This window comes from Bos grunniens, chromosome 7, assembly GCF_055505025.1.
Source record: "Bos grunniens cultivar Pamir isolate PY7600 chromosome 7, Bosgru_T2T1.0, whole genome shotgun sequence".
Lineage (NCBI taxonomy): Eukaryota > Metazoa > Chordata > Mammalia > Artiodactyla > Bovidae > Bos > Bos grunniens.
The window spans coordinates 94173810-94199023 of record NC_141171.1 but is presented as its reverse complement, the minus strand read 5'-3'; the positions used below and the strand labels follow the sequence as shown (position 1 = coordinate 94199023).

The window sequence follows — 25214 nt, the reverse complement described above, 5'->3', positions numbered from 1 at the left end:
TTGTATATGAGAAACTGCTAAATTCCTCATTAATTTCTTATAATGTCCTTGCTTAAGATCCAGTAACTAATCAGATTTAATTATCTGACCAATTTATCTTTAAAGAATTTCACATTTTTATAAGACATGAAAGCCTGGTCAGGAGACTTGCACTCCTAAGAAGGTTGTGGAGAGTGTTTTTCTCTGGAATGCATAATTGAATGAATAGGTTTGATTATTATCAAAGCCATTAATTGATTGTGTTCTGATAAAGCCTCTTCTCACATGTGGCTGCAGTCTTTCAGTAATGAATATATTCATTTTTTGTTTTCTCTTAATTCATGTTTTCTTGGTAAACAGTTTGATCAAAGAATAAATGCTGTCAACAATTGGGGCTTATTTTTCTAGAAACAAAAATATGAAGAGCTTGCACAGTTGTTTATTAGCATGTGTTGTCTTTGGAACATAATGGAGCACTACTTAATTTCTAAATCCTAGGGTGGTACAATAGCTATCAATGTTACATTTTCTCCATTCTGTATTCTGTGTAGTTAATTTTTACTATAAACTTAACAGAAATAAGTTAGCATTTTGATGAGAGCTGTGGATAAAAATTATTTAAAAAAAAGACAAATGATACAAAATATACTGTGACTCTTGCTGAAATCAAACCTGGTGATGTTTTATGTGGGAGTTATAAGAAGATAGGAATTATTGTAATAATGAGAAGAAGGAAAAGCCTAAAAAAATCAGTGCCGCTTATTGATGGGTTTTTTTTTTAAAACAGTGATTTATTCTGTGGCCATCCAGATGGAAGTTATATTTTATTGAAAAATTATAACTTAAAATTGTATTCAAAGTTCCAGATAATAGAACCATCACTGCTGTCTACTAAGATGCATTGTGGGAAATTCTGTCAGATACCAAGCTGCCCTACGTACATGTCTATGCAAATAGCATACATAAAACACATATACACCAAATCAGCTGGAACTATCTAAATTTTCAAAAGCATTTGTGTTCTTGTTCCCCACTGATGAAGTCTCCCCCCCCCCCTTACATATATTTATTTTGCAGCAACATTAAAGATATCCATTCAGTTTTGGAAGTGACAGTTTATGATGAAGATCGGGATCGAAGTGCTGACTTTCTGGGCAAAGTTGCTATACCCTTGCTGTCCGTAAGTTTTATTCACCTGACACACAGCTCTGTGTTGCTTTTGCTCAAGGAAAAAAAAAAAAAAAAAACCCTCAGCTCTATATCTGTCATTTCTCAACCAAGGTCTGTAATAAGAACACTAAAAATTTTAACATACTCAATTCACGGCCATGTTGAATCCCATGATAGTTAATTTTTCCTGACAGACTTGATCCTGGTAATGAACAGGTACTTGTCAGAATTGCCACAGTTGTTTTGGGTTCTCTGTCAGTTTCAGCAGCTGGGGGTCAAAGGTCACTGAGGGAGTGTATTCAGTGGAGACCGCGAGACAGACGGCTGTCATGTCCTTTTCCCGCAGATTCAAAATGGTGAACAGAAAGCCTACGTCTTGAAAAACAAGCAGCTGACAGGGCCAACAAAGGGGGTCATCTATCTTGAAATAGATGTGATTTTTAATGCTGTAAGTCTTAACTTTGGCTTTTTTGTACTGCTAAAGAGTTCAGTTTCATGAAAGCTTTTGTTCCTGATTTGTAGAGAATTTCTGTCATCCCTCATTTTCTCTAAACCTTGATGTATCCTGGAGAATACGCTTCTGCCACTGCCTGGCACACCCACACTTTCTGTTATCGTTGGCGGCTGCCGCTGCGGCTGTGCTGTGGCCACTGCCTGCCGGCATCAGAAGTGGAAGCGCATGCATGTGCCACTGTATACATTTATATTTTCTGGGAACCGCAGCCAGGACTTTGAAACTTTAGCAATGATTGCAAATTGAACTGCGTGAAAAACTTGTAAACGTTTGTAATATATTCATCCATAACAGACACATATGTTGATGTATAGGTGAAAGCCAGCTTACGAACATTAATACCCAAAGAACAGAAGTACATTGAAGAGGAAAACAGACTCTCTAAACAGGTAAACAGCGAGGAAAGATGAATCCCTCTGGGAAGACCTGATTTTATCTGTAAAACATCTATGGAAATTCAAATAAACTTTGGAGGTGTGGGGCGGGTGGGGAAAGACTATGGAATGTTTGATCATCTACTGATGTGAAATGGCTCTTTCTTTTCTTCTTTCTTTTTCTCTCTTCCCTTCTTTTCCTTGAAAGATCAAACAAGGACAATACCAAACTAATAAGTTGGATGGGGGTGGTCAGAAAGGAAAGGGGATACTGTAGGCTCTGCATAGAATGGATATGTATTCATGCGTTAGCAAAAGAATGATCATTTTGAACATAAAATACAATTTGATTGCCATGGAGTGTGTAAATGAGAACACCAAAAGCTGAGGTTCAAATATACATCCAGACCACCCACAGGTATGATGCAGGTGTGTGTAAAGCAAGCCCAGCATTTAGCTTTTCCCTCTAATCCACAAGAGAGGGGGCTCTATCTTTTAAGGGAGACCTTTCTGTTAATTAGATTTTGACTATGATCTTTTAGAAGTGAACTTTTATTGGCATTTTTAGCTCAGGACGTAGAAAATCAGGAACCCTGATTTTCCTATCAGAAAGGAATTTTAGACTTGATATCTTGTAATTAGACTTGTAGCTTTAAAGTTGATTTGATATCAAGTTAAGAAAAGAACACTAGGTTTCCCCTTTTAAAAGTTGTTTACTTCCAATTAACACAGCTAAAATAAAATGTATTTGAGACTCTACAGTTTACAGAACCCATCTGTGTGTTAGAATCTTTAATAACTTTCTGTGCTATTAGAAGACCAAAACTGCTTTGTTTTCATTCCAATCACTTCACCCAAAACAGTGGAAACTTTAGTTGTTTAAAGACGGTGCAGGAGGTACAAATGTAATATCTATCTGAATGGAAACACAGATTACATTTTTCCACAGTTATATTTAAAAATAGTAAAACTCTTAAAGGTGAGTAGGGGCCAAGAAGGAAACAAAGAGGGACACTTTTTCCTTTGCCAGAAAGAAATTTTAACTTGTTTAAACTGCTGTGCATGTACACGCTTCTATATGTACATACAAATGCAGATGTTTTCCATATAAGCCCAGTTAACTTTGCATAGCTACTTCTTTAAAATACCAGATTAGCCTTGAAATATACTTGTAAGTAGCAAAATATTAACCTGCAGACATAATTACTCTAATTATTAACATAACTGTATGTAATTTTTTGAATCTGTATCTCGTATATGGGCTGCTTGCCTTACAGCTCTAGCCATACCTTGGTTTTAAATTTTTTAATTATATAAATTCCCATATACCTCTTAATCTTGTTCCATATCTACCGTTTATTTTTTGTCTCTTTTTTTTTTATTGTGGTGTAATTGATGCACAATATTCTATGTTACAGGTGTACAGTATAGTGATTCACAATTTTTAAAGATTTGTTCCATTTGTCATTGCTATAAAATATGGGCTATATTTCTTGTGTTGTACAATATATTCTTGTAGCATATTTTATATGTAATAGCTTGTCATATACCTTTTCTAAGAAAATATTTTGTAAAGTACTTGGTTACCATACATTTTTCCCTAAATCCAAAATTAGGAAAAAGTAATGAGAAATGTGGGTAAAATTTATTGTGGGAGGAAGAGAGAGGAAGAGGGAAAAGAGAGAAGGGGAATGAGACTATGATAGGAAGAAAGGGAGATCCTACTGAAATGGTGATAAAATATTCTTTTTTCTATAATAAAGCAATACTTGACAGGTTTTTTTCTAAGCTCCTCAATAAAAACATCCCAAGTTAGCAATTTCACTTTGAAACATCTTGAAATGAAAGCATTTAAAGAATTTTAAAAGCACAGGATTTCAGAATTTTTAAATATATTTAAAGTTCTCAGCATTTTAAGTGTCAAAAAAAAAATGTTTTTGATCCGTTGGAATTTTTTTTTTCTTTTGAACAGAGGTAACTCAGCTTGCATGATAGTACTCTTTATGCAAATATATTTAACTTAGAAATTGCTCTTGTAATTTAGTTCTTTCCACCTTCTCCAGATATACCTCTCTCCCTCTAAGTTGTGAGCCAAATTGCTTGGTATATTCTTACAACTTTATTAACTTTCTGAATTCATATTAAGTCACATTAAACTTGAAGAATTTTGTAGCATATCTGATGGGTTTTAGTCTTGCAAATTCTAATAATGGCTTTCATCTTCCTTTACAGCTGCTGCTAAGGAACTTTATCAGAACGAAACGTTGTGTTATGGTGCTCGTAAATGCTGCATACTATGTTAATAGTTGCTTTGACTGGGATTCACCCCCAAGGAGCCTCGCTGCTTTTGTGGTATGATCATACTGTATTCCTTACATTGTTATTCATTAAATTCGGTAATCATAGCTGCATGTTTCTGTGGCTCTAGTTACAGTTATGTCGATGTGGCCATTTTTAACTTCTATTTTGAGATTTGACTGGGCAGATTTGCCGTGGGCAGGAACCTGATGGATGTTCAAGGTCTGAGTCCAAGAATACATCCCCACTCCCCGCCTCAGATTTCCGGAATACAAGACATCTCAGCCAATGTGCAATTTTCTCTGTGACAGTTAAAAAGTAAAATTTTACATGTTGCATAATCCCAAAGCCCAATAGCCCGGCCAAGAAAAGTCCTTAGTGTTAAAAAAAAAAAAAAATTAAGAATCTTGACCATCCTCATTTTAATTGTATAGGATAAATATGAAAATCTTTGGCAGTAGAATGCTAGTTGTAATACTTTAAAATGTGAATCACGGTTGGAAGTGGATGAAGGCTTTATTATTTCTGAGATTTCCAGTTTTTAAAAAGGTACAAGTGAGAAATTTGATAGTTCCAGAGTCCTCTGACAACATTCATCTGGTGGTCTTTTACTTTGGTTATTTAAAAATTGCTGATGAGACCAACTTGCAAAGCTAGAAATTCAGAGAGAATTCTTTCCTCTGAGCTTCAGCTGAGATTTTTCTGCTCTCACATTATTTTTGCGTATTCAGGATTTCAGTCTGAAGTTTAAGTGGAGTCGTTCTTTTGAAATCTTTCATTTTATTGTCATACTTGTTAGAATATGAGTACCCTTATGTGTCCTTATATTTGCGGGTTTCGCGGACTATGACTTTATCTTGGGGGGCTTACAAGAAGAGCTTTAATTATAGTAACAAGTCAACATTTTAGAATTACCATTCAAATGAGTGTAGGCACATCAGTTCAATACTTTGAGCCCTGTCCTCCTCTTGGGCCTTGTGCGGGACTTTCATTAATGTCTGAGCACTTGGAACAAAGAGTGTGCACGTCCCTTTGTGTTGTGAGTTACCAGAAAGTTAGGCAGCCTGCTTCCCATAGACATGTTCTTGTCTCCTTGAAGAAAGAGACTGGCATCATCATTAAGTTTTAGAAAAGAAAATCTGCCTCTCTCAATATTCTTTTATTTAGCTCTTGCACATGATAAATACATTGGAGTACTGTTAAGCAAACTTGGTTGTTTTTCAGCATCATAGAGGCACTTTAATCTTAATGCGGGGGAAAAAAAATGATGTTGCGTTTGTGTGTGTATTTTATGCCATGACGCCCAGATTCTAGGGGGCCGTATAGCAGACACAGTAATATTCTGCCGAGAGCATCATGCTGCCATCTTTGTTTCTCTTCTTTGTTTCATAGCTATTTATGACATTTGCAAACAGAGAAACCTGTATATTATATCATTTGTTTAGGAACCTTCATTTTGGATACTTCAGCATTGCGGTGTGTATGTAAGTCTTCACAAACTTCATCTGGCTTCTAGAGATCTCTCCTGTACAGTGAGTCCAAGATGGTGGACTTTGCTCACAATTTCCTACTGATTGAAAAAATATATGTATCAGCCAGTGAAATTCTGAGAAGCTTAGCTACACAGTCCTTGAGTAATTTCACTGTACGGGAGTCAAAATTCACTGGGGAATAAAGGTGGTGATCTCTCTTTTAGCTGGTGGTCAGTTTCTAACAGACTCGACCCTGTGAAACAAGCTGAATGCAAGATGCTTTCAAGAAGGAGGGGCAGGGGAGGCTATAATAAAGGTAGGAAAAGGGACTCCTGACACCCATGGTGAAAAAACAGGCTGAAAACTACAATGTGAATACATGTTAACAGTGATTTTGAGAAGAAGCAATATTATTAATGGTTTCATTGAAAAAAAGAAGCATTGAATTTCAGTCCGTTGAATGTCATTAAAACAGCAGATAACAACCCCAGCTTCATTTATCCGGACCTGAACTAGGAGTCCCAGGAGAATGGGGGCCCTGCTTTTTTCTCCTGGGACTCCAGCATCACCTGCAGAGCATCTAGCCCCTTAGTAGGCTCCCGTTGTAAACACCTGTCTAAATCAGTAGACCAACCAGTGATCCAGTCAGTCTGAAATATTTTTCTTATGTGGAGAAACTTTGTTCAGTGATGCCATATAGATAAGAGTTTGCTCTAATAAAGCTAGTGATTAAATGATGATAGGCTTAGCTTAATACCTTTTAGTAATTTTTCCTAGACCTTATATTGAAATTCTAAATTATTTCATAATCCTCCATCCATCATCTCTTTTAACCTCAGATTAAATTCTAATATAAAAAACCCTTATATAATGATAACAAATATCTATCACAAATTTATGTGCCCAAACACTTTTCCAAGCACTACAGCATGAAAGTGTCTTTTGTGCATTAGTAAATTAAATATTCCCAGCAACCTTATTTGACGTAGATACTGTTATTTTCCTGTTTGCAGAGGAAGAAGCTGAGGCACGAAAAAGTTAAGTACCTTGCTCAAAGCCACACAGATATTATGTCCTTTCCAAAAGAGCTTTTAAAATATGTACCTTGTAATCTTAACATCATAACGATTCAAGAAAAAAGAAAACGCCGTGGTAGGATTTTTATTCATCTTCTACATATTAAATGATGTACTTAAAAACGAAATGTTTCAAAGATCTTATTGCATAACCAGAGCCTTTTTAGGCCAGTTTATTGAAAAGAACTGCTTTCCATTAGGAGAGGCTATGAGCAGCACCCCATTGATACAAACATATTGTTCCCATCATTCCCTGTTGATGGATCACGGGTCTATTATTATAATGTTGGTTCCACTTTTTCATAAATGCAGCTGCCTCATGGAGCACATGCGTTTGTACCATTATGCTGCTTGGTTTTAGGCCCAGATCAGTAAACTTTATCATGTTTAAGTGCCTTTTTTTCTATCCTGTTTTCTTTTTCTTTTCTAATTTAGCATCCAAAAGTAAATGTAGAGTAGTGAAATTTAAACGGAAAAACAGTCATTTTTGTCCTGATGTCACTTAGAGTGGAGAGCATGAGAAATGCAGGTGAAGAGCTGCCCTGCTCTCTTTTCGTGCTACCTGTGTGTTCTGTGGAAGGTTCAAAGCTGGCAGACTCTAGGAGACACAGAAATCAGCCTGGAAGGTGATGGATGAAATATAAGCAAGCATGTGCCTGGGAATGTCCTTGTTGTTGTGTGCCATGAATTAGGTTTTTAAATTTTACTATGAATATTGTATGCTTAAGAGCAAACACATACGTATGTGGTGTGGGAGTCAGGGACGCTTGTCTTTGGGAATCATCCATTGTAGACGTGTAAATGTCTCATCAATTGCGTTTAATTTTCATCCGGCTCTTGACCAGACATGTGTGTTCTTGTGGATGTCAGTGGGTGCAACATGGGGGAAAAAAAAAAGGAGTGCACATTCTCTTTTTCAGTACTGTCATTTCTCACTGTAATGAGCACAAAAATAATTGGACAACTGAGCTATCAGTAAAAGGACACACTTCAGTGTGCGTCAAAGAATTATTTTACAGGACAAACTTTAATCTTTAAATGGGATTGTAGATAATTTGTGGTACCATCTGTCCATTTGGAATTGTTTTAGCCTTTTCTGTCGTTATACAGTAAGTGCCGCTGTGTTTAACATTAACATTTGATATTTTACACATTTAATTTCTGTTCTGCTGTGTGGTCCTTAGGGAACGGAGCGCTAGTGCTACATGAGAGAGACAAAGTATTGATCAGTTAACATTTCAGCTACATTTATGTATGTCGCAAAATTAATGAAAATGCCAGACAAAAATGTCAGAGTGCACAAAAAGGTAGAATTTAAATTTGGTAGTTTAATGAAAAGTTTAAGATGTGCATTATCAAAAATGTCCTCCTGCCTTTAAAGCACGATTCCTAACAGAATAACTAAAGGGAGACACATATTTTACTTAGAGGGACAATGAACATGAATTATGAAGGGATGTCAACTCCTCAAAGTACCTTGTGTTCCAGAACGGCATGTTTGAATGCTTAACCATTACTCATAAAATACATGTGTTTCTCTTCCTATCTGAAGAGCTACTGGCTTTACCCCTCCAGGCTGACCAGCCGAAGAGGCAGGCTTCCTACTGAGATTTTCCCCCCTTAGGTTTTCCTTGGTATCCAGGCATTCCTTTTGTGTCAAAGCTGAGAATTCCCTCTAGAGCAATTCATTGAGGCCACTCTGGTTCATTACTCGTTCCTTTCTGGGCCCTTTTCAAATGCCTGGTTTTCCTTTGCTCCCAGATAATTTGAGCTCCACCTTCATTCAATCCCTGTTTTAGTAAAGGATCACACTTGGGACAACAGCGACTCTGAGCAAAGTGGGGCCATTATGCAGCAAAAGAGAAAAACCAGAGATGATGTATGCAAAGAATGACATGAGGCAGTTCTCTGTAGCCAAATGATAAAAAATAAAATAAAATGGAGGAAGCACAAGCAAAGGAGGAACTGAACTTGCAGGGGCGATGTGGCTGGTGTACAAGGATTGGAAGACAATAGGCTCCCCAGGAAACCATATCGAGCACTTCCTGTGTAGAAAGCCTGCTGCTATTAAACAACATATGGATTTTTCTAAAAGTTATTACAAACAATAAGGACATTTGAAGTGGCCTTCATGTTCAGGGACTGAAAAGGGAGCATCGCTTAAGAAGAAATATTAATGTGAAAACAAAGACATGTCTAGATCTCCCGTAGTTCGGATTCAAGTCTTAGCCTTCACTGAGCAATAGAGAGGGATTGTACTGGCCATATGGGAGGTAACTTTGAATTTCAACAGAAATTTCTAGTTTAAATAATTTAAGAGGCATCAATAATACCACACCAGCAAAATTATGCTTCAGGTCTGTAGCAATTTTCAAATGATTTTTATAGATGCTTTTGTTGTTGCTACTATTTTTTTTTTTAGTGCCAGCAGAAAAACTGGAAATGTTCCAGACATAATTTTTGTTTTCTCCCCAAAACAGCAAGACAGAAGGACCCCTGAAAACCATAGAAATAAGTACTAAAGTAAAATGATCTGTAACTGATGGTCCTATCCATGTATTCTTGAATTTTCCTGGAATTATGTAAATCTAAACTTCCAAGACCTTTTGCCAACCCTTCTTTATGTATGCTTTCCTCTGATGTAAGTACTTACCAAGTTTATAAACAATACTTCTGATTTAATTTATACAAATTTTAAAGGCACATCAAGCACTCCCCTCATAAATGTGTGAGAAAGAGAAAGCATATAGAATTTCATTGCTTTCAAAGACTGTATACCTCCAAAGTTGCCTAAAATTCCTATTACAACATCAGAGACCATTGACACTTAGAAAATTCTAGTACTACACTTTTCAGTAAGTAGATTGTGTGCCCAATTCATATGAACATGCTGGCACTTTAAGTTGGTGTTCAAAGTATACATTTTTCCAAAATTTATCTAGATTCCATGGAAGGAAATTGTTTTCAAGCATTAGCCAATGAAAAAAAATAGGTTTTTTAAAGTGATGCCTTTCACAAAGCATTGCATATAAATTCTCACAACTCCCCCCACCAAAGACCAGATTTTTGAAGTGAGTTGAATTTTAGAACTGATCACAATTAGCTAAAATCAAATATTAATAGGACAAAGCATTTTAACTAGATTTCTCTAATCCTTGAGGATGCCTGGTGGGCTGCCGTCTATGGGGTCACACAGAGTCGGACACGACTGAAGTGACTTGGCAGCAGCAAGTGCTGATTTGAGGAAGTGCTACATTGGTATATGTAACAGCCACAAAAATAAAACAAAAGAATTATACATTTAAATAGACCTACAAAGTGAACTAGAGCAGCATCCTCAAGGATTAGAGAAATCTAGTTAAAATGCTTTGTCTTATTAATATTTGATTTTAGCTAATTGTGATCGGTTCTAAACTTCAACTCACTTCAAAAATCTGGTCTTCTGTGCCAGTGCCCCTTTTTTGTTTATTTTAATAGATGTCAGTAAAAGGGCCTCCTGCTCTTTGGAGGTAGGTTATCACATAAGCTGTAGAATCTGCTGCTGTCCAAAAAGCTAATTCCTCTTAGATTTTATTTTATATTTACAAGAAGAATTTAATTCTTAAAACACATTGCTAACTTCTTCTATCATTTCTACTCTCCTTCCTTTGTTCTCTAAAGCAGGAAGTTGTCAAATGCTATAATCTGGGGACGTTCTGTGGGTGACTTGAAGAAAATGAAATTATTTCACTTTTTTTTCACATACAGGGCAGTTGCACTGTATTATAATCAAACATAAAGCTCAAGTATCACCAGCATAACAATAACACCATATTGAATCTAGGAATTAGCCTCCTCGTGAATCTTAGTGATATGGGCAATGAAAGTTGAGATGACACCAATGGCTGTTTGTGGTCTCTCTGGCTATAGGGCTGCTGACCGATTTCACCTCAGGCAGCCTTCTTGCGTTGCATATCTTGTAGTTGCAGCCTCAAAATCTTTATGTGATCCTTAAAAAGTATGTCGCGTGGTCCAGATTTTATGATTAAGTTTACTAAGGATTAGAAATGACAAAATAATGAAATCAGAGATGTTTCATTGTCTCTCCTCAGATTCCTAAACCAATGTTCTTGTCCTCCGAAGAAATTTTCCACCCTCCAGCTTCAATTTAAATTGTTGGGGACACACATTCTAAGCAACATAGCAAGGCATAGTCCTTTCCAAAATAATATTCTGTCAAATGTTCTGCAAAAGAGAAAGTGTAAATGAATAATTATGAAATTTATTTTAGTAAAATTTTGTAAACTAAGAATAATAGCTCTTCTGAAAGATTGTACATTGCAACAGAAATGCAGTCATTACCATACTTTGGACAGTGACTTAATTCTCCAAATGTTTTCATGCCCTTTTGTATGGGGTAAAGAAGTAGAATGCTTTCTATTGTCTGATTTTTCTATTTTGACCAATTATGAAGATATACCTTAGAATTATGGTGTATTTGAGTTAATTGAACAAGTGAGAAGCTAACCTGAAATGCTGTTAAAAATGATTTTCATCGCCCCTTTCCTTGCCATCATTTTACCATGTTTTAACATCGCAGGTAGAATGAATAGAGACGTAGGAGTCACTCTTGCCATAGTAGGACTGTGAGTTACGACCCTGCACCACATCCTCTATTTTGCTCTGATGACGGGCATCTGACACTCAGCGAGTGGTAACATTAGAGATCAGTAACACTGAAGATGAAAGAGTGACCATGTCTCGTGTTTGCACCAGTCATCAGCCACTGGCTCAAAGGGAAGTAATGAATAGAGATTCAGAGAAGAGCTCACAAGGAAAAATGGAAATCACATCAAAGTGTAAACAGATATTTGGATAAAAATGAAAGGCAGCCCTGATTTTAAGGATGGGAAAAAGGATTTTACAGACAAAACTTGGCTTTTCTTTTGTTTTAAATCAGCATTTCTCAACAGTTTTTTCATAGTCACTCCCCTAAGGAGAAGCTTTTCATTTAATTTAATGAGAGAAAAGAAATACTAAGGAATAAGGTTTTCTCAGGGAGTGTGGAGCTTTGGGGGCCACAAATCACTGTGATATGCAGGATTCTCTGTGCTGTCCCCTAAGAACCAGTTTTTGCCCCCTTGGGTGCCATCTCAACCCCGCTGAGAATGCATGCTCTAGAGGAGGTTTACTGTGACTTTGACTGTGTTTACTCTCATGCTCTTGGTGGTAAAGTCTAGTTCCGATTTTCTGTAGTTTGCATACCATGCAAATGATTCCCATAGATAATCAGTCTGAGGAAAGAGAATTTGTGATGTTTATGCAAAATTATTGACCATATTGGAGTCCAGTGAAAGGAGAGGTTTTGTCTGGCTTCATAGAGACTGAAGAATTAAATTTTCTCCCTATGAAAACCCATATGAGAGCTCTCTCCTCTACACCAGTTCCAAGGGTGCTTTGTAGTGCTTCACTGAAAAGAAGTGGGGTGAACATTAATTCTGGGCTAAGTAATATCTCCATCATTACGAGCGTTCGATGGGTTTTGTCCACACATTGTACAATATTTATGACTAATAGATAATCTTCATATTCCTGAATGGATATCGTTATGTCAGAGATATAAAAGAATACTTCATTAGACTTGATTACCTATTAGATCTTCATGGGAAGGGAAGGCAAGGGGGTTGTGGAATAGAAAAGTCATTTAAAACAGGATACGTGTTCTACTGGCTATTCTGCATGGCTGGTTACTCAGTTCCTCATAGGAATCAAACAACTTTTACTGTTGTAATTTGTCAATAATAAGTAAACATATGATGTTTTATATCCCACTTAGCTATATAAAAATAATTCTACTGCATTTTCCATAGTTAGCAATCTCTAGATTTTCTGCCAAGCAGACTTCAGGCAATGCTTACGTGTTTGAAACAAGAATATATCATCCAATTTTGTTACAAAATGTTGGTGAATTAAGTACTGTTTTCCTTAGTCAATCAGAGAAATTCTTTGGATTTAATTTAAAATAAGAGATTGCTAAAGTTGCAAGTAGCCCATGAGTTACCTACAGATTATTATGCCGAGGTTGTATAAAAGAGGTGTTATTATATATTTTGAAATGATATGAGTGAAGGAGAAAAATAAAAGGTAAATGTGGGAGTTTAGAAAGCTGAGGTCACTTTCTCTAGTTAGGCAGAAATGTTGAAAACTTACCTGGATTTGTTTAAATTATTTTATATAGATCTTGGTTCTTCCATTGCATGAGACTATTACATGCCCCAACCAGGAGGCTGGTGCTTTAGGAAAGACCTTTAACCTAGGTGCTGTTGGTCTGGATGTGCACTATATCCTTCATTTTTTCAATTCTCAGAATATGAGCCTCCTACCACAGTTTTATTTCCAAGTCCTAAATCTTGGTTGATGTGTAATTAAAACTTTTTATTTTTTCATATAGACTCAAAAACCTCCAGGCAAGATGTATCTGTTTTGTAAGACAGTTGCTTTGACCCTGGGACACATTGCCCTGTAGTGGCAACTTGGGGGCCACAAATCATTGTGATGTCTAATGTCATAAGTAATGACATAGAACCGTTCACAGAGCCTGTCAATCCCTTCATAGAGTACTAGCTGTAGAATGGAAATGTCGTATGTAGGAGGTAGATTAGAGTGCAGTCACGGCTTGGTGCTGAAAATGCCACACCCACCCCAATCCTAGCTTCAAATAGACCATCTTCCTCATGGCACAGGTAAGGGACCCACAGAAGTGGAGACTGTATAGGCTTTTAAGTGTGCCAATGAAGTCGTGGAGTGTTATGGTTAGAAGGGAGCTTAGAGATAATTTTATGGTGGAGGAAATTAAAGTGCTGTAAGGGAAAGCAACTTACTGAGGCATTTACTCTCCTTCTCCCCCAGTTATTGGTAATGAATGTTTCAAAGACAGAAGCATTGAGAAGAGAGAGAGGAAGAGAATGAGAAAGAGAGAATCTTTATCATGAAGTTTATATGTTGTTGTCCTTAGTTAAGGAAAACCAAGTGTGTGACGTTGTTCTGTAGAGTTCTAAGAGTGTAAAATTAGGCTCCAAATTCTTGGGATGTCTTATTAAGGAATGTGTTGACCTGAAAGGGCTGGAATTGCCTACTCAAAATAGTAAATCTTTGCTTGCTTTGCTTCATAGTATCCCTGCAGTTCATGTAATAAGTGCATATTTTGTCTATTGATGTACTTCTCTACTAGTTGGGATCACATCACATCACAGCTCCCCCAAACACTGCAGAGATGTGTGTATAGTAATAGAGAACACAAAAAGTTCACTGTGCATTTGAGGGAGGTACATTTTAGACAAGCAAAGAAATGTCATTTGGCCTCTAAGTAGTATAAATTACTCATTCCCAAAAGTAAATGTAGACTCTTTAAGACTATATTTCCCAGATTTTAAACATATACTATATCGTGAGTTGCTTAAACAGTTTAAACCATCTATATTGATCCATATCGATTTAATGGTAGCTGAGATCAACCTGTCCATGCCTGAATTTCCATTAGACTAAATAAATGCCAGGAAAAAAAGTGTACGTATTGTGAATTACCTAGAAAAACTGGTGATTCAATTTCATTGGTTTGCTCCAATCCTAAATTTCCTTTAAAATTATATAGATCAAAATTCTTCTAGCATATAATTAAGCAATGAAATGAAATATTATATTCCTTTACAAAGTGTTGGAAGCATAGAATTAATAATAATCTGGGCATATTTTGAGATACTATTATTAATAGAATTTGTAGGGTGTTACCCACTTGTTATATAAATTATGTGAGGTATAGTTTGCTATAAACTTGGTGCACCAATTTATTGCTATTGGAGTTACTCAAGTGAAGAAAGCTAAATTAAATCATCTATATGAAATGCTTTGAAGTTCTTAAGTATGAGGGCCCTTGGATCATTTAGGCTTGAATAACATACAGGACCCCAACAATACAGGGTTTTGTTCCTGAGAGCTATGTAATCTTCAAAATTTGTATCAGTCTTTAAAAAATGATTTAACTTAAATTAATCATTATTTGAATGTATCCTATACTGGACCTAAGAAAGGAAGACAAACCACAAGGAAAAATTTCTCATGGATGTGTGCTAAAAATGCACAGCTCTTCCTCCAAAAGTATGTGGGAAGTGTAATAATACCCGGGTTCAATTTCTAATAGACTAGAATGTTTAACCTAAGTTTAAGGAACTAGGAAAAAACTAGATCATAAAATGAAAAATGCCATTTTTTCAGTATTTTTAATCCGTCACTAGAACCAGTGACAGGAGATAAATTCAGGCTGTTCTGCTTGAGATGCATTTCAGTTCCATTAACAGATCTTCCCCGTTTTCATGCACACTCAATAAAGCTGTGTTGAATGACTGACTCAGATGACTTTAGCAGCAAAACTGGAAGTTAAAGCTGTAATATTGTAACAGAAACCCCCAACAGTAGTATCAGATGAAGCTAAGAATAAATGTAGTATATCAGGCTTCATAAAAGGGTGAATGTGGGATACATTTATGCCCTCCTCTATCTACTGTGAGATTCATACATAAGATTCACACTCATTATTCTCGTCATCTTAATGAGATCAGTGTGGGAACATTTCTTTCCTCTCCCTTTTGACTGTCAGAAATGGGGCACTCCATTTTTCCTCCTTCCTCTCTCCACTGTTAAGGGACTAGTTATATTTTCTTGGAAGGCTAGAAATGTTAACTGGTTACAGCAGGCAGCCCCAGAGTATCCCGCAGAAAGGCTGAAGGACTCTAGGTAGAGACCACAGAGTTGATCTCTCGCTTTTGTTTCTGTTCTTTTTTTCTCCTACATGCATTTCCTTGCTTTCAGACTTTTAGCGTCTACCCTATTTCTCAGAGCGGGGGTGACAGTGGCCAGGGGGTCCCTTGGAAAAGAAGGAAAAAGATGCTTTCTCCATGTGGAGGAAAATAGGGTACCTGAGTGTTATCTCTATTTGCGACCCTCTTTCTCATTGAATCTATTGCCCTGATTAATTTTGCACAGTCTTCCTAAAGCGACTCTGAACATAATCGGTTCGTGTGTCCCAGCTAGACGTATGTCCAGCCTTGAACTAAAAAAGAATGGGCAAGGCACCAACTTCTAATGCATCTTGTCCTCAAATAAATGTTCAGATCTGTCAAGAAAGATTCACTTTTTATAATTAAAGTTGCTAGGAGAGATTTTTATCATGTTTTTAGACCATGGGTTCCCTTCATCCTTAAGGACAAGAAAACAGGAACTTACAAAAATATTATTCAAGCCATCTAGGCTATTGATTATTAATTTATATTATAACCACACTGGTTTGGGTACTGCTTTCCTTGAGAGGAACTCGGATTCCCTTTAACATGACTGAAGAATTTTAAAGTAGGCATTTTTAATATTTGCGGCCCTCTTAATTATAACTTGTTTAATGTACCACTGTTAGCAGAGGGATTATGACTTAATAAAAATGTCATAGTATTAGTGAATAAAACACTATGTAATTTTCCCCAGGTAATAATTAACAGCATAAGGCTATATTAACAATAGTCTTAGAGAAGAGTCCCTAAATGTGTTTGATTCTCATCTTTTAAAAAGTAATTTTATACTGAAATTCAGTAATAAAATATTGGAGGGATTTAGTTAAGCTAGTTACCCTAAACTTCTTAGGTGCACAAATCTTTTCAAGTGATTTGCATTATATTGCTATGTTTAACATCATGCTATTTTAAAGTCAATCTGAAAGTCTGAAATGTTAGCTTAACATTCACCACAGCAACCTTATTGAGATTCATAAAGAGTTTATTTACCTCATCACAATATTTGTTAAAACAGTTGAAAAAATAAAATTAATAAGTCATGAGGTCATTATTACATAATGTTTTTGCTCACATAGATAAATGGGTTTCTTTTTCTCTCTTTCTTTTTAAATAATGTCTCTCTGGCTTTGTTCCATGGTTGCAGCAGACTGTTAGTATGTATCTTTATACCATCAGAATGAGTGAGATATATCTGTGTAAATTATTGATTCACTTGAGCCTACCTCTGTAATTCAGGGCTGAAAACTCTGGCAGCTTATCTAGTAGCATGATATAACTAGGAAACCGAAGTTACCTACCACAGCAACAATTGCCAGTTGGGGGGTCAAATGCCCTTTTACCTTTATACCTGAACACCTGCAAATTGAGCTGTATCCCATTCAGATTTTAAGAACAGGTCCATTGTCACAGGAAGTAGAGTTTGTTTCTTGGAGAAAATTATGCCAGTTCTAGTTCTGAATGAAAGACGAGGCTTTTATTACTCAAGGGATATTAGGGCTGACTGCTTTTTTGAGAAAACAAATTTGCTGTAACTTTATCTGTAATTTAGTCCTGAATGGGTGCAAATAGACTGCACATTGTATGGTGCAGAAGGAAGAAAGTAGGGGTTTGTTAAAGCCATACAAGGGCTATGTAACCACTATATTTCCGAGGGAAGTCTTATCGGAGTTGCAGGTTATAAAGGGGGAATATTTTGGTTACAGCCTTAGCATCAAGCACCTGTTTTGAATTTTAGTTTAGAATGACACTGGCAAAGACAGTTTTTGTCTAAAATTATGGATGATAAAGTTGCCCTTTCCTGAAAGTTGCTGTACAGGCTGACTTTGACTTTGAGACTGGCCCACCACCCCCCAGAAACTTCCAAAATCATTATAATCATTCCTGAGGTTGAACACTAGACTCAGACTTAGGTGGAGTGTGTTGACTTTTCGCTTTTATAAGCAGATTAGATTTATAGCATAAAAAATAAATAAATTTTAAAATAAAATTAAAAAACAAATAGCATGTAATATTCTTCACGTAAGAGGCTGATTTAAGCTTTGTCAACACTGAGAACAAGATGGATATTTTGAGTAAGGGACAAGACAAAACACACCTGGGCCGGTGAACCTCCAGGTCACACAAGTGTGGAGACTAACGGAGGATGCGTGATTTAGAGTATCTCAGCCCTCAGGTTGGTCACCCACACCTTAGTCAGCAGCTCAGTAGTTGTCATAGAAACTGTCCTTTTTACAGTGTTAGAGTTGATCACTGTCATGGAACCAGACTAGGTAATCAAGCATCTTAGCCATATGCTCATTCTGAGCTCCAACCTAGTCAATTAGCACATTTTCTATTAAAAACTTAGTTGTAATAGGTCTTCATTAGCTAGCAGTTGCCATAATTGAACAGTTACTCAATTATGTCCATCCCCCAACCTCATTTTCACTTCTTTTTTGTGTCCAACTAGGAATATATCCAAGAGCATTCAGGATTCCCCACCTTAGGCAACATTCATGACCTCCACCTCAAACAAACTATTAGAAGGGTATGCCGGGGTTTAATACTTTATGTTTCTATGTTCTGGCATATATAACTAGGCCCTTGAGTTCTCCCTTTTTCTGTGTATTTCAGAATTTCCAGTGTTTTTCACTAAGTAAGGAAAGGAGAAGTCTACTGTAAAGGCCCACTGTACGATAATGTCTCTAGGATGTGACAACCTTTTTACCCTTAAATCCATCCCTTCTTTCACCATTTTCCATTCTCCCCATCACATACCCATCCGGGCACATCATTATCCTGACATCACTCCCCATTATCTGCATTATGGTCCCTGCTACCGTCTGCCTGCGTCTGCCATTATCATGTCCCTGAAACTCACCGTGTCGTGTATCATCTGATGATCAAGTCTATTGTCTAGGAGAGGGAATGGGTCACCCCTAGATAACATATCTGCATTTTATCACTGGCCTTACGGGAAGTATTTCTGATGTGCTTAGACATCCAAGCTCTTACTTACAAGCAGGTGTAAAATGTTGTAACTGGGTTATCAGAGAGCAGGGAGGGAATTCGAGTGGCCCTCGGATAACACCACACAGGACATTTCTGGCCCCAGCAACTCACACGGATGCTCCTCTTCGTTGGAAAGAATTGTACCTCTTCCATCATTATAAAATTATGAATGTGTAACAGTCTGGAAAAGAATCAATCATAAAGGTTTTCTAAGCTTGGGAGCCTCATTGTGCTTTCCTCTGTGTAATTCAAAATAAGCGAAAGCAGAAATGTAACAAACAACACTTCGCTTAAGAAACACAGAGTTTACATGTCCCTGCCTAATGAAACATCATAACTGCAGATGCTCAGCCAGAGGAAAGGCGCATGAAAAGGATAGACTCAAAGTCTACTGGACTTTCTGCTTCTGTCCATTTTCTGGAATACAGAAGGGTTCTTTCTAATGCATCCATCCTTCCTGACCAGGTCTTTGCGATTTAGACTTGTATGCTGGACTCAGGGTAAGATGGTAAATTGTTTCAAGGATGACAGATTACACATCTGGTTTCTTCTCCCTACAACCCCCACGTTCACCTTTATAACAATTTTTTTTTCAAAAAGTAATGTGGTTTAAAAATCATTTTAAGTTGCCCAACATAAATGATAAAATCAAATATTGGATTCACAAACAATAGCCTTTATTGGTTTGTGACAAGTGATCCATCTTTTTGCATTAGTGCAGCTTTCTGAACCAGATTATTTTTCATAATTGATAATTTGTGAGTCATATATTTGTTATCTGTTCTTTTATGGCTTTGAAAATAGTGAACGATGCCAAAGATCACTGTGCTTTTATAAAGAAAATTATTTTAGTGTAGTTTATTGGCTGGCATTTTCTGAAAGTATGTTACCAATAAGTTTTGCAGAGAACGTAACAAAGATAAAAGTAACATTCCTTGCTAGAAAGAGGCCTGATAGGTCTAGAATTCATATTGATAATGTGAATTTAGTTTTAGAATTTATTCATGTTTAGCATGAGAACAATGAATATACATAAATAAGAAAAAATGTCAAATAAATTTCTGCAAGCTGAGAGAAAATATTTTGTTGCATATTTAAGCAATTTTCCCAATACAAAATCCACATTAAAACAATATACAAACACTGCAAAAAAAAAAAAAGCTCACCTTGCTATATGCATTGCAATTATAGCAACAGAATAATGATACTTCTTCTTGTGATCAATAATTTCAGTTGATTTTGATAGATAGCCTTAGGAAAAGTGTCCACCATAATACAATTTTTATTATTCAGCCTTATATTTTTGTTCCTAAAGCCTTCATAAGGGCAATGGAAAATTCTTATCCAGTATTATGGTTAATAAATATGTTATGGTAGAATTAGAGTTCTACATATGAATTTATTTGCCCCAGGTAAATAATAATACGGCCTTTGAAATCCATTTTGCCTAACAGGGCAATATTAAAAACTTTTTCTTACCCTTAATTAATAATTCTCTCACACAACCTGAACATATTCACTAATTCTGTTCACAATTATACTGACTGACAAAATATAAATCAGTTGGAAAAGTAACAACCCAATTTACTGAGGACTAATATTGTTAGCTGAATTAAATTTTAATTTCACAGAAAACTTGTTATGAATCTGCTTTTAGAAATTACACGGTTCATCTTCAATCTTTACTAAAATTTCTCCTGAACAATTTAATTATAGAAAACTATTTCTAATAAAAAGATTATATACTTAATTAAAATAAAATTGAGATCATTTCATCATTACATAATTATATTATGATTATATACAATTAAATACCATATATAAAACATTTACTCTTCAGGAGACACTAATAGTGGGGGAAAAAAAAAACACCTGTAGGTTAATGTCCTCATCACTTCCACCTTTAAAGTTATAGGTTCTATTACACACATTTATTACATCATCTAGTTGCTTAAAATTCATACTTTAGTAGGGGGGAGATGCTGACCAATATGCAGTTGGCTATAAATCAGAATAAACTAGCATACTCATCACCATACCTTTTCTTAGATGATTTTGTTATATCTGAACTCTCATTAATAGAATTTCAACTAAGATTATCACTTCTAAATATGCCAAAGATATAATTAAAATTTTATTATTTAATACCAAAATCCAATTATGAAGAATAGTCTTCCTTCCTCAACCTGAATATGCTCTAAATTGTGTTTTTTAAAATTGAGGATGTGTGGAACATCTTTATCAGATGGCCAAGCAGAATGTTTGAACTATATAAATAGCAGTGTTAAAAATGATAGCTTTTCCTCTATGCATCTCTTAGAAAATGTTGACAGTGTTATTTAGCGTCTGTAACAGTATGAGGAAGAATTTGCTCTACCTTTTCAGATGTTTCGCTGGCCTCGTTTATGGCGTGCGCGGTGATAGTGGGGTATGTTTATTTGTACATATGGTGTGACAGATTGTTGATGTGTTTTAACCATAATATATTATTCAGTTTTGAAACCTACTCTCTTTAGAGTTGGAATTTCTCTATGGTTGCAGGGAAAATGCATTTCTAATAACTTGTCTTACAGTTTTGAAGTCTGCATTTTTTTTTTGTCTATCCCTTTTATATTTTCTAATTGGATGATAATTGCTTTACAATGTTGTGTTGGTTTCTATCATGCAACAATGCAAAGAAGTCATAACTATATATATATTCTCTCCCTCTTGAGCCTCCCTCACCCATCCCACTGGATCTGCATTTTAAACATCACTCTCCATATTTCAAAAAATGTGACTTGCTATATAAATTACTGAAATTCAGTATTAATTTGATATTTTTCCAGTGCAGCAGCAGTGAAAAATCAGATTATTTTATTGTTATTGTTATTCCATCTGAGCTTTATTATAAACCAAAGTATTTGATATTTTCTTAAAGAAGAAATGCAGTTTGAAATATACATGACCTTTAAATCACTCTAAATATTTAAAGTAGATAGTTTTGACCAGTGGATTTTGAAAGCTATATAAAGTCTGGGGGAAAGTATTGGGTTGTTCACGTTTGGGTTTTCCATAATATCTTACATCAATAATATAAACTGTCCCTTCTCCTCATGAGATTTGTTCAAATCATGGAAACTAATTCCAAATTTTGTGATTGATCACTCTACCCAAAACAATTAAATTTATCAGTATAGATTCCCTATGGAATTCTGTAGAATGTAGAGCTTCAATATACATTCAGAGGTATTAGAATACATTATTGAAACAGAACTTTTTCCCAGCAGAAAAGTAATTTACGTTTTTCAGAAGATAAAGAAACCTCCAGAAGGAAAAAAGTAGGAAATAATAGGGAACTCTAAAACTGGAGTGTAGTTTTAGATCAAAAACTATCCATACATATCCCAATGTGTGTTATGAAATCTGTGCATTCTTCTGGGGTTATCTGCTCGTCAGTAAACGCCTTATAAAACATTGTTTATCTCTGTTCCCCCACCACTCCAATTGTCTCGTATGTCATTCTGCAGTTTGGCCTGTAGAGAGCAATCTTGTACCACTAAAGCTCTCCATTACCGTTTATTTAGGCTGGAGAAGCTTACAGCCTTACAGATCTGTTCAATGTAAGCAGAGTTATTTGCATAAATTCCAGACTCTGATGATGGTCTGTGGCCTGCAGATTATTTATGCAGTTGTTTGGCCTTGAAGTTCACGAAAATGCTCAGAGGTGACTTTACTTTGCATTGTGACCCCGTGTAGGTGGGAGCCGGCCGGATGGTTGGGTGAATAACCTCAAAGTGTGAGGCCTCTCGTCTGAAACGTAATGCTTTGTTTCTCATACAGCCCTTCAGATAAAAAATAAATCCACCCATCATCTAAAATAACGAATGATATTTTATCACCTATGTAGCAAAGATGACACACAAAAAAAGTTCTGAAGTCTCACGTGCAATGAGGCAATTGGTGTTAGCCTCTGGAAACATTTGTCAGTTTAGACCTGTTTAATCTTATTTCAATTAAGAATAGTTAAAAGCCAGAAGGACTGGCATTATTCTTGTGGCTTGTTATTTTTACACAAATACTACAAAGTGCCGCCATGTGCGTATTTTTTAAATGTGAAGAAGTATCAGTTCCTTCCTTTATTCTCAGCTGTGTTTTGGAATAATTGACAGAAGTGTATTAATTCAAACAATTGCAGAGCATGTGTTCCATACCACAATGTACCTTTACTTCTAATTCATGGGTTGAAAACAGTACATGATGCTTTTAGAAGTATAACTTTTTATTTATTTCAGGAAAAATAATTTTCTCCTGCTAATAAATATATGTGCCCAGTTTGGAACTGCTTTCATTCCTTGGTTTCTTCCTTCCTCACATTGACTGAGCACCCGCTAAGTGTCCATGTTCTAGTCCACACTGGGTTTCCAAATCGGTCAGGACCTGGCTGTGAAAACATTTATGTTTTGTTAAAGTCATATTTGAGAAGAACGGATTGTAATTACACTAAGATCTTATTAACATAGTTTAAATTTAGGGAATTTTGACATGTCCCCCCTGTGAGTGTTTAATTCCATGATTTTTTGTGGAGTTAACAAAAATTTATAAACCCTCATTTCTATGTATATTCCTTTTCTATCAAGGAACTCATTGGGTTTTAGAGAATGGAACTTGGTTTATTTCAGGGATGGTGGCTCAGTCAGTAAAGAATCTGCCTGCAATGCAGGAGACAGGGCTTCAGTCCCTGGGTTGGGAAGATCATCTGGAAGAGGGCATGGCCACCCACTTCAGTATTCTTACCTGGAGAATCCCTTGGACAGAGGATGCTGGTGGGCTACAGTCCCTGGCGTCACATAGAGTCAGACACGACTGAACAACTAACACTTTAACGTTTTTTGAACAAATTATTTCTGACTGATTATATTTCTTAATATGGAAAATTATGCTTAGGTAAGAGAGAAACCAACCTTTGATTGTCACATGTTTCACATATATCAGCGTATTTCAAAATCCGAGCATTTTAAGTTTCAGCTGCTGACCAAATTGGCAATACAGTGCATCTTATTTTGCAAAAACTGCTCCGTAGTCCTAGAAACTGTATGTCATCAGTTACCACCTTGGTTCATAAAACTTCCACTAAGGTTTGAAATTAATCCAGTTATAAGAAACTTATGGCTGCCATTGCCTTTTGGACCCGGCATACCTCCTTTCTGTAATACTTGCAGAGGTTACTGATTGTGGTTTCAGGAACAAGGAGAGTATATTGTTTGTGAGGAGTAGCCTTTGATTCCTGCATCTGTGGTTATTAGAGCTGCATCTGGTTCACAACAGATATTCACATCTTGAGTGGTTAAATAGAGAAGTTGCTTTTCTCACAGGGTGACCTCACAGCTGGGTGCCAGCAGACAAGCTCAGAAAGAAGTCACTTGAGTAACTAAGAAGTTTTGAACAGACCAGTGAAACTGGGGCAAGAAAACTGACTTTAATATGATAGGGAGGCTTCTTTGTTTCTTAACACGATACATCGTGTTTTGAATCCTTTATTTTTCTAAGACTTTCTGATTACAAGATGGGGCTGGCAGATGTAAACTATTATACAGAGGATAGATAAACCTCAAGGTCCTGCTGTACAGCTTAGGTAGCTATCTTCAATATCCTGCAATCAGCCTAATGCAAAAGAGTATTAAAGATAATATATATATATGTGTGCAACTGAGTTACTTTGCTGTACACCAGAAACTAACTTTGTAGATCAACTATACTTCAATTAAAAAATACATTTGAAAAAAGATACAATGATGGATTCCTTTATTAAGTGTAGTTGATTTGCACGTTGGTTTTAATCAGATTCAAATACAGTATTAAATCATTATTTTCTGGTATGTGCTTTTTAACTCTGAACATGTTCTGTTAGCTACAAAAGCAGATCATCTGACAGCCCTTTTCTCCACCTGCTGACCACCCCTCCCAAATCAAGGCTTAGGCTAGGATACCAAATAGATAAAGGACCTGCAGTTTCAAGGGACCAGTTCTTATCTGAGCTAAATGAGGCTGAAGATTCAGATGAAAATAGAAGAGTCAAAAAAAACAGGTGCTTGAACAGGTGGGTTTGTGATCTTTTGCCATTACACTGGTTCTCATAGTCTTAGAATAATCCCTCTGTTACAGAGGAATCTGGGGCACCCTCACACCAGGGCTTGACCCTGAGAGGTGATGAACTTGACTTGGTGGAAAGGACATTTTCCTCTCTTTAATTTACCCACCTCAATATATATACAAATACACACATTCATTCCTCTTAATACATCAATAGAGATTTTTTTTTTTTACACCTAGAGTTTCTTCCCCATGCGTGGGAGAAGACACAAAGCAAAGATTCCATCTTTGTTCTTTGTCAAACCCCTGAGATCCAATTTCCAGAGGAATTAAATGGATACACATCTCAGAACTAAGGGGAACACATTAGGGATTTTGATCTTTTTTTTTTTTCCCTTAGGGAAAAAGCAACAAATTACATACAAAGAAATTTTGACCTTTTAGTTCTTCAT

At 36.2% G+C, this 25214-nt stretch overlaps 1 protein-coding gene across 32 annotated transcripts in view; it reads left to right on the top strand.

Moving 5' to 3' along the window:
* MCTP1 (multiple C2 and transmembrane domain containing 1) overlaps positions 1–25214 on the top strand; it is a 721660-nt gene that overhangs the window by 554735 nt on the left and 141711 nt on the right. For 27 of the 32 annotated variants that reach the window (XM_086413169.1, XM_086413151.1, XM_086413144.1 and 24 more), the window contains 4 exons: positions 1057–1159; positions 1496–1597; positions 1978–2052; positions 4270–4389. In XM_086413169.1, coding sequence (XP_086269295.1) covers positions 1057–1159; positions 1496–1597; positions 1978–2052; positions 4270–4389 — 400 coding nt within the window. Of the gene's footprint in view, positions 1–1056; positions 1160–1495; positions 1598–1977; positions 2053–4269; positions 4443–25214 lie in introns of those variants that run through there. The other 5 variants (XM_086413167.1, XM_086413142.1, XM_086413165.1 and 2 more) reach the window with 2 other exon arrangements.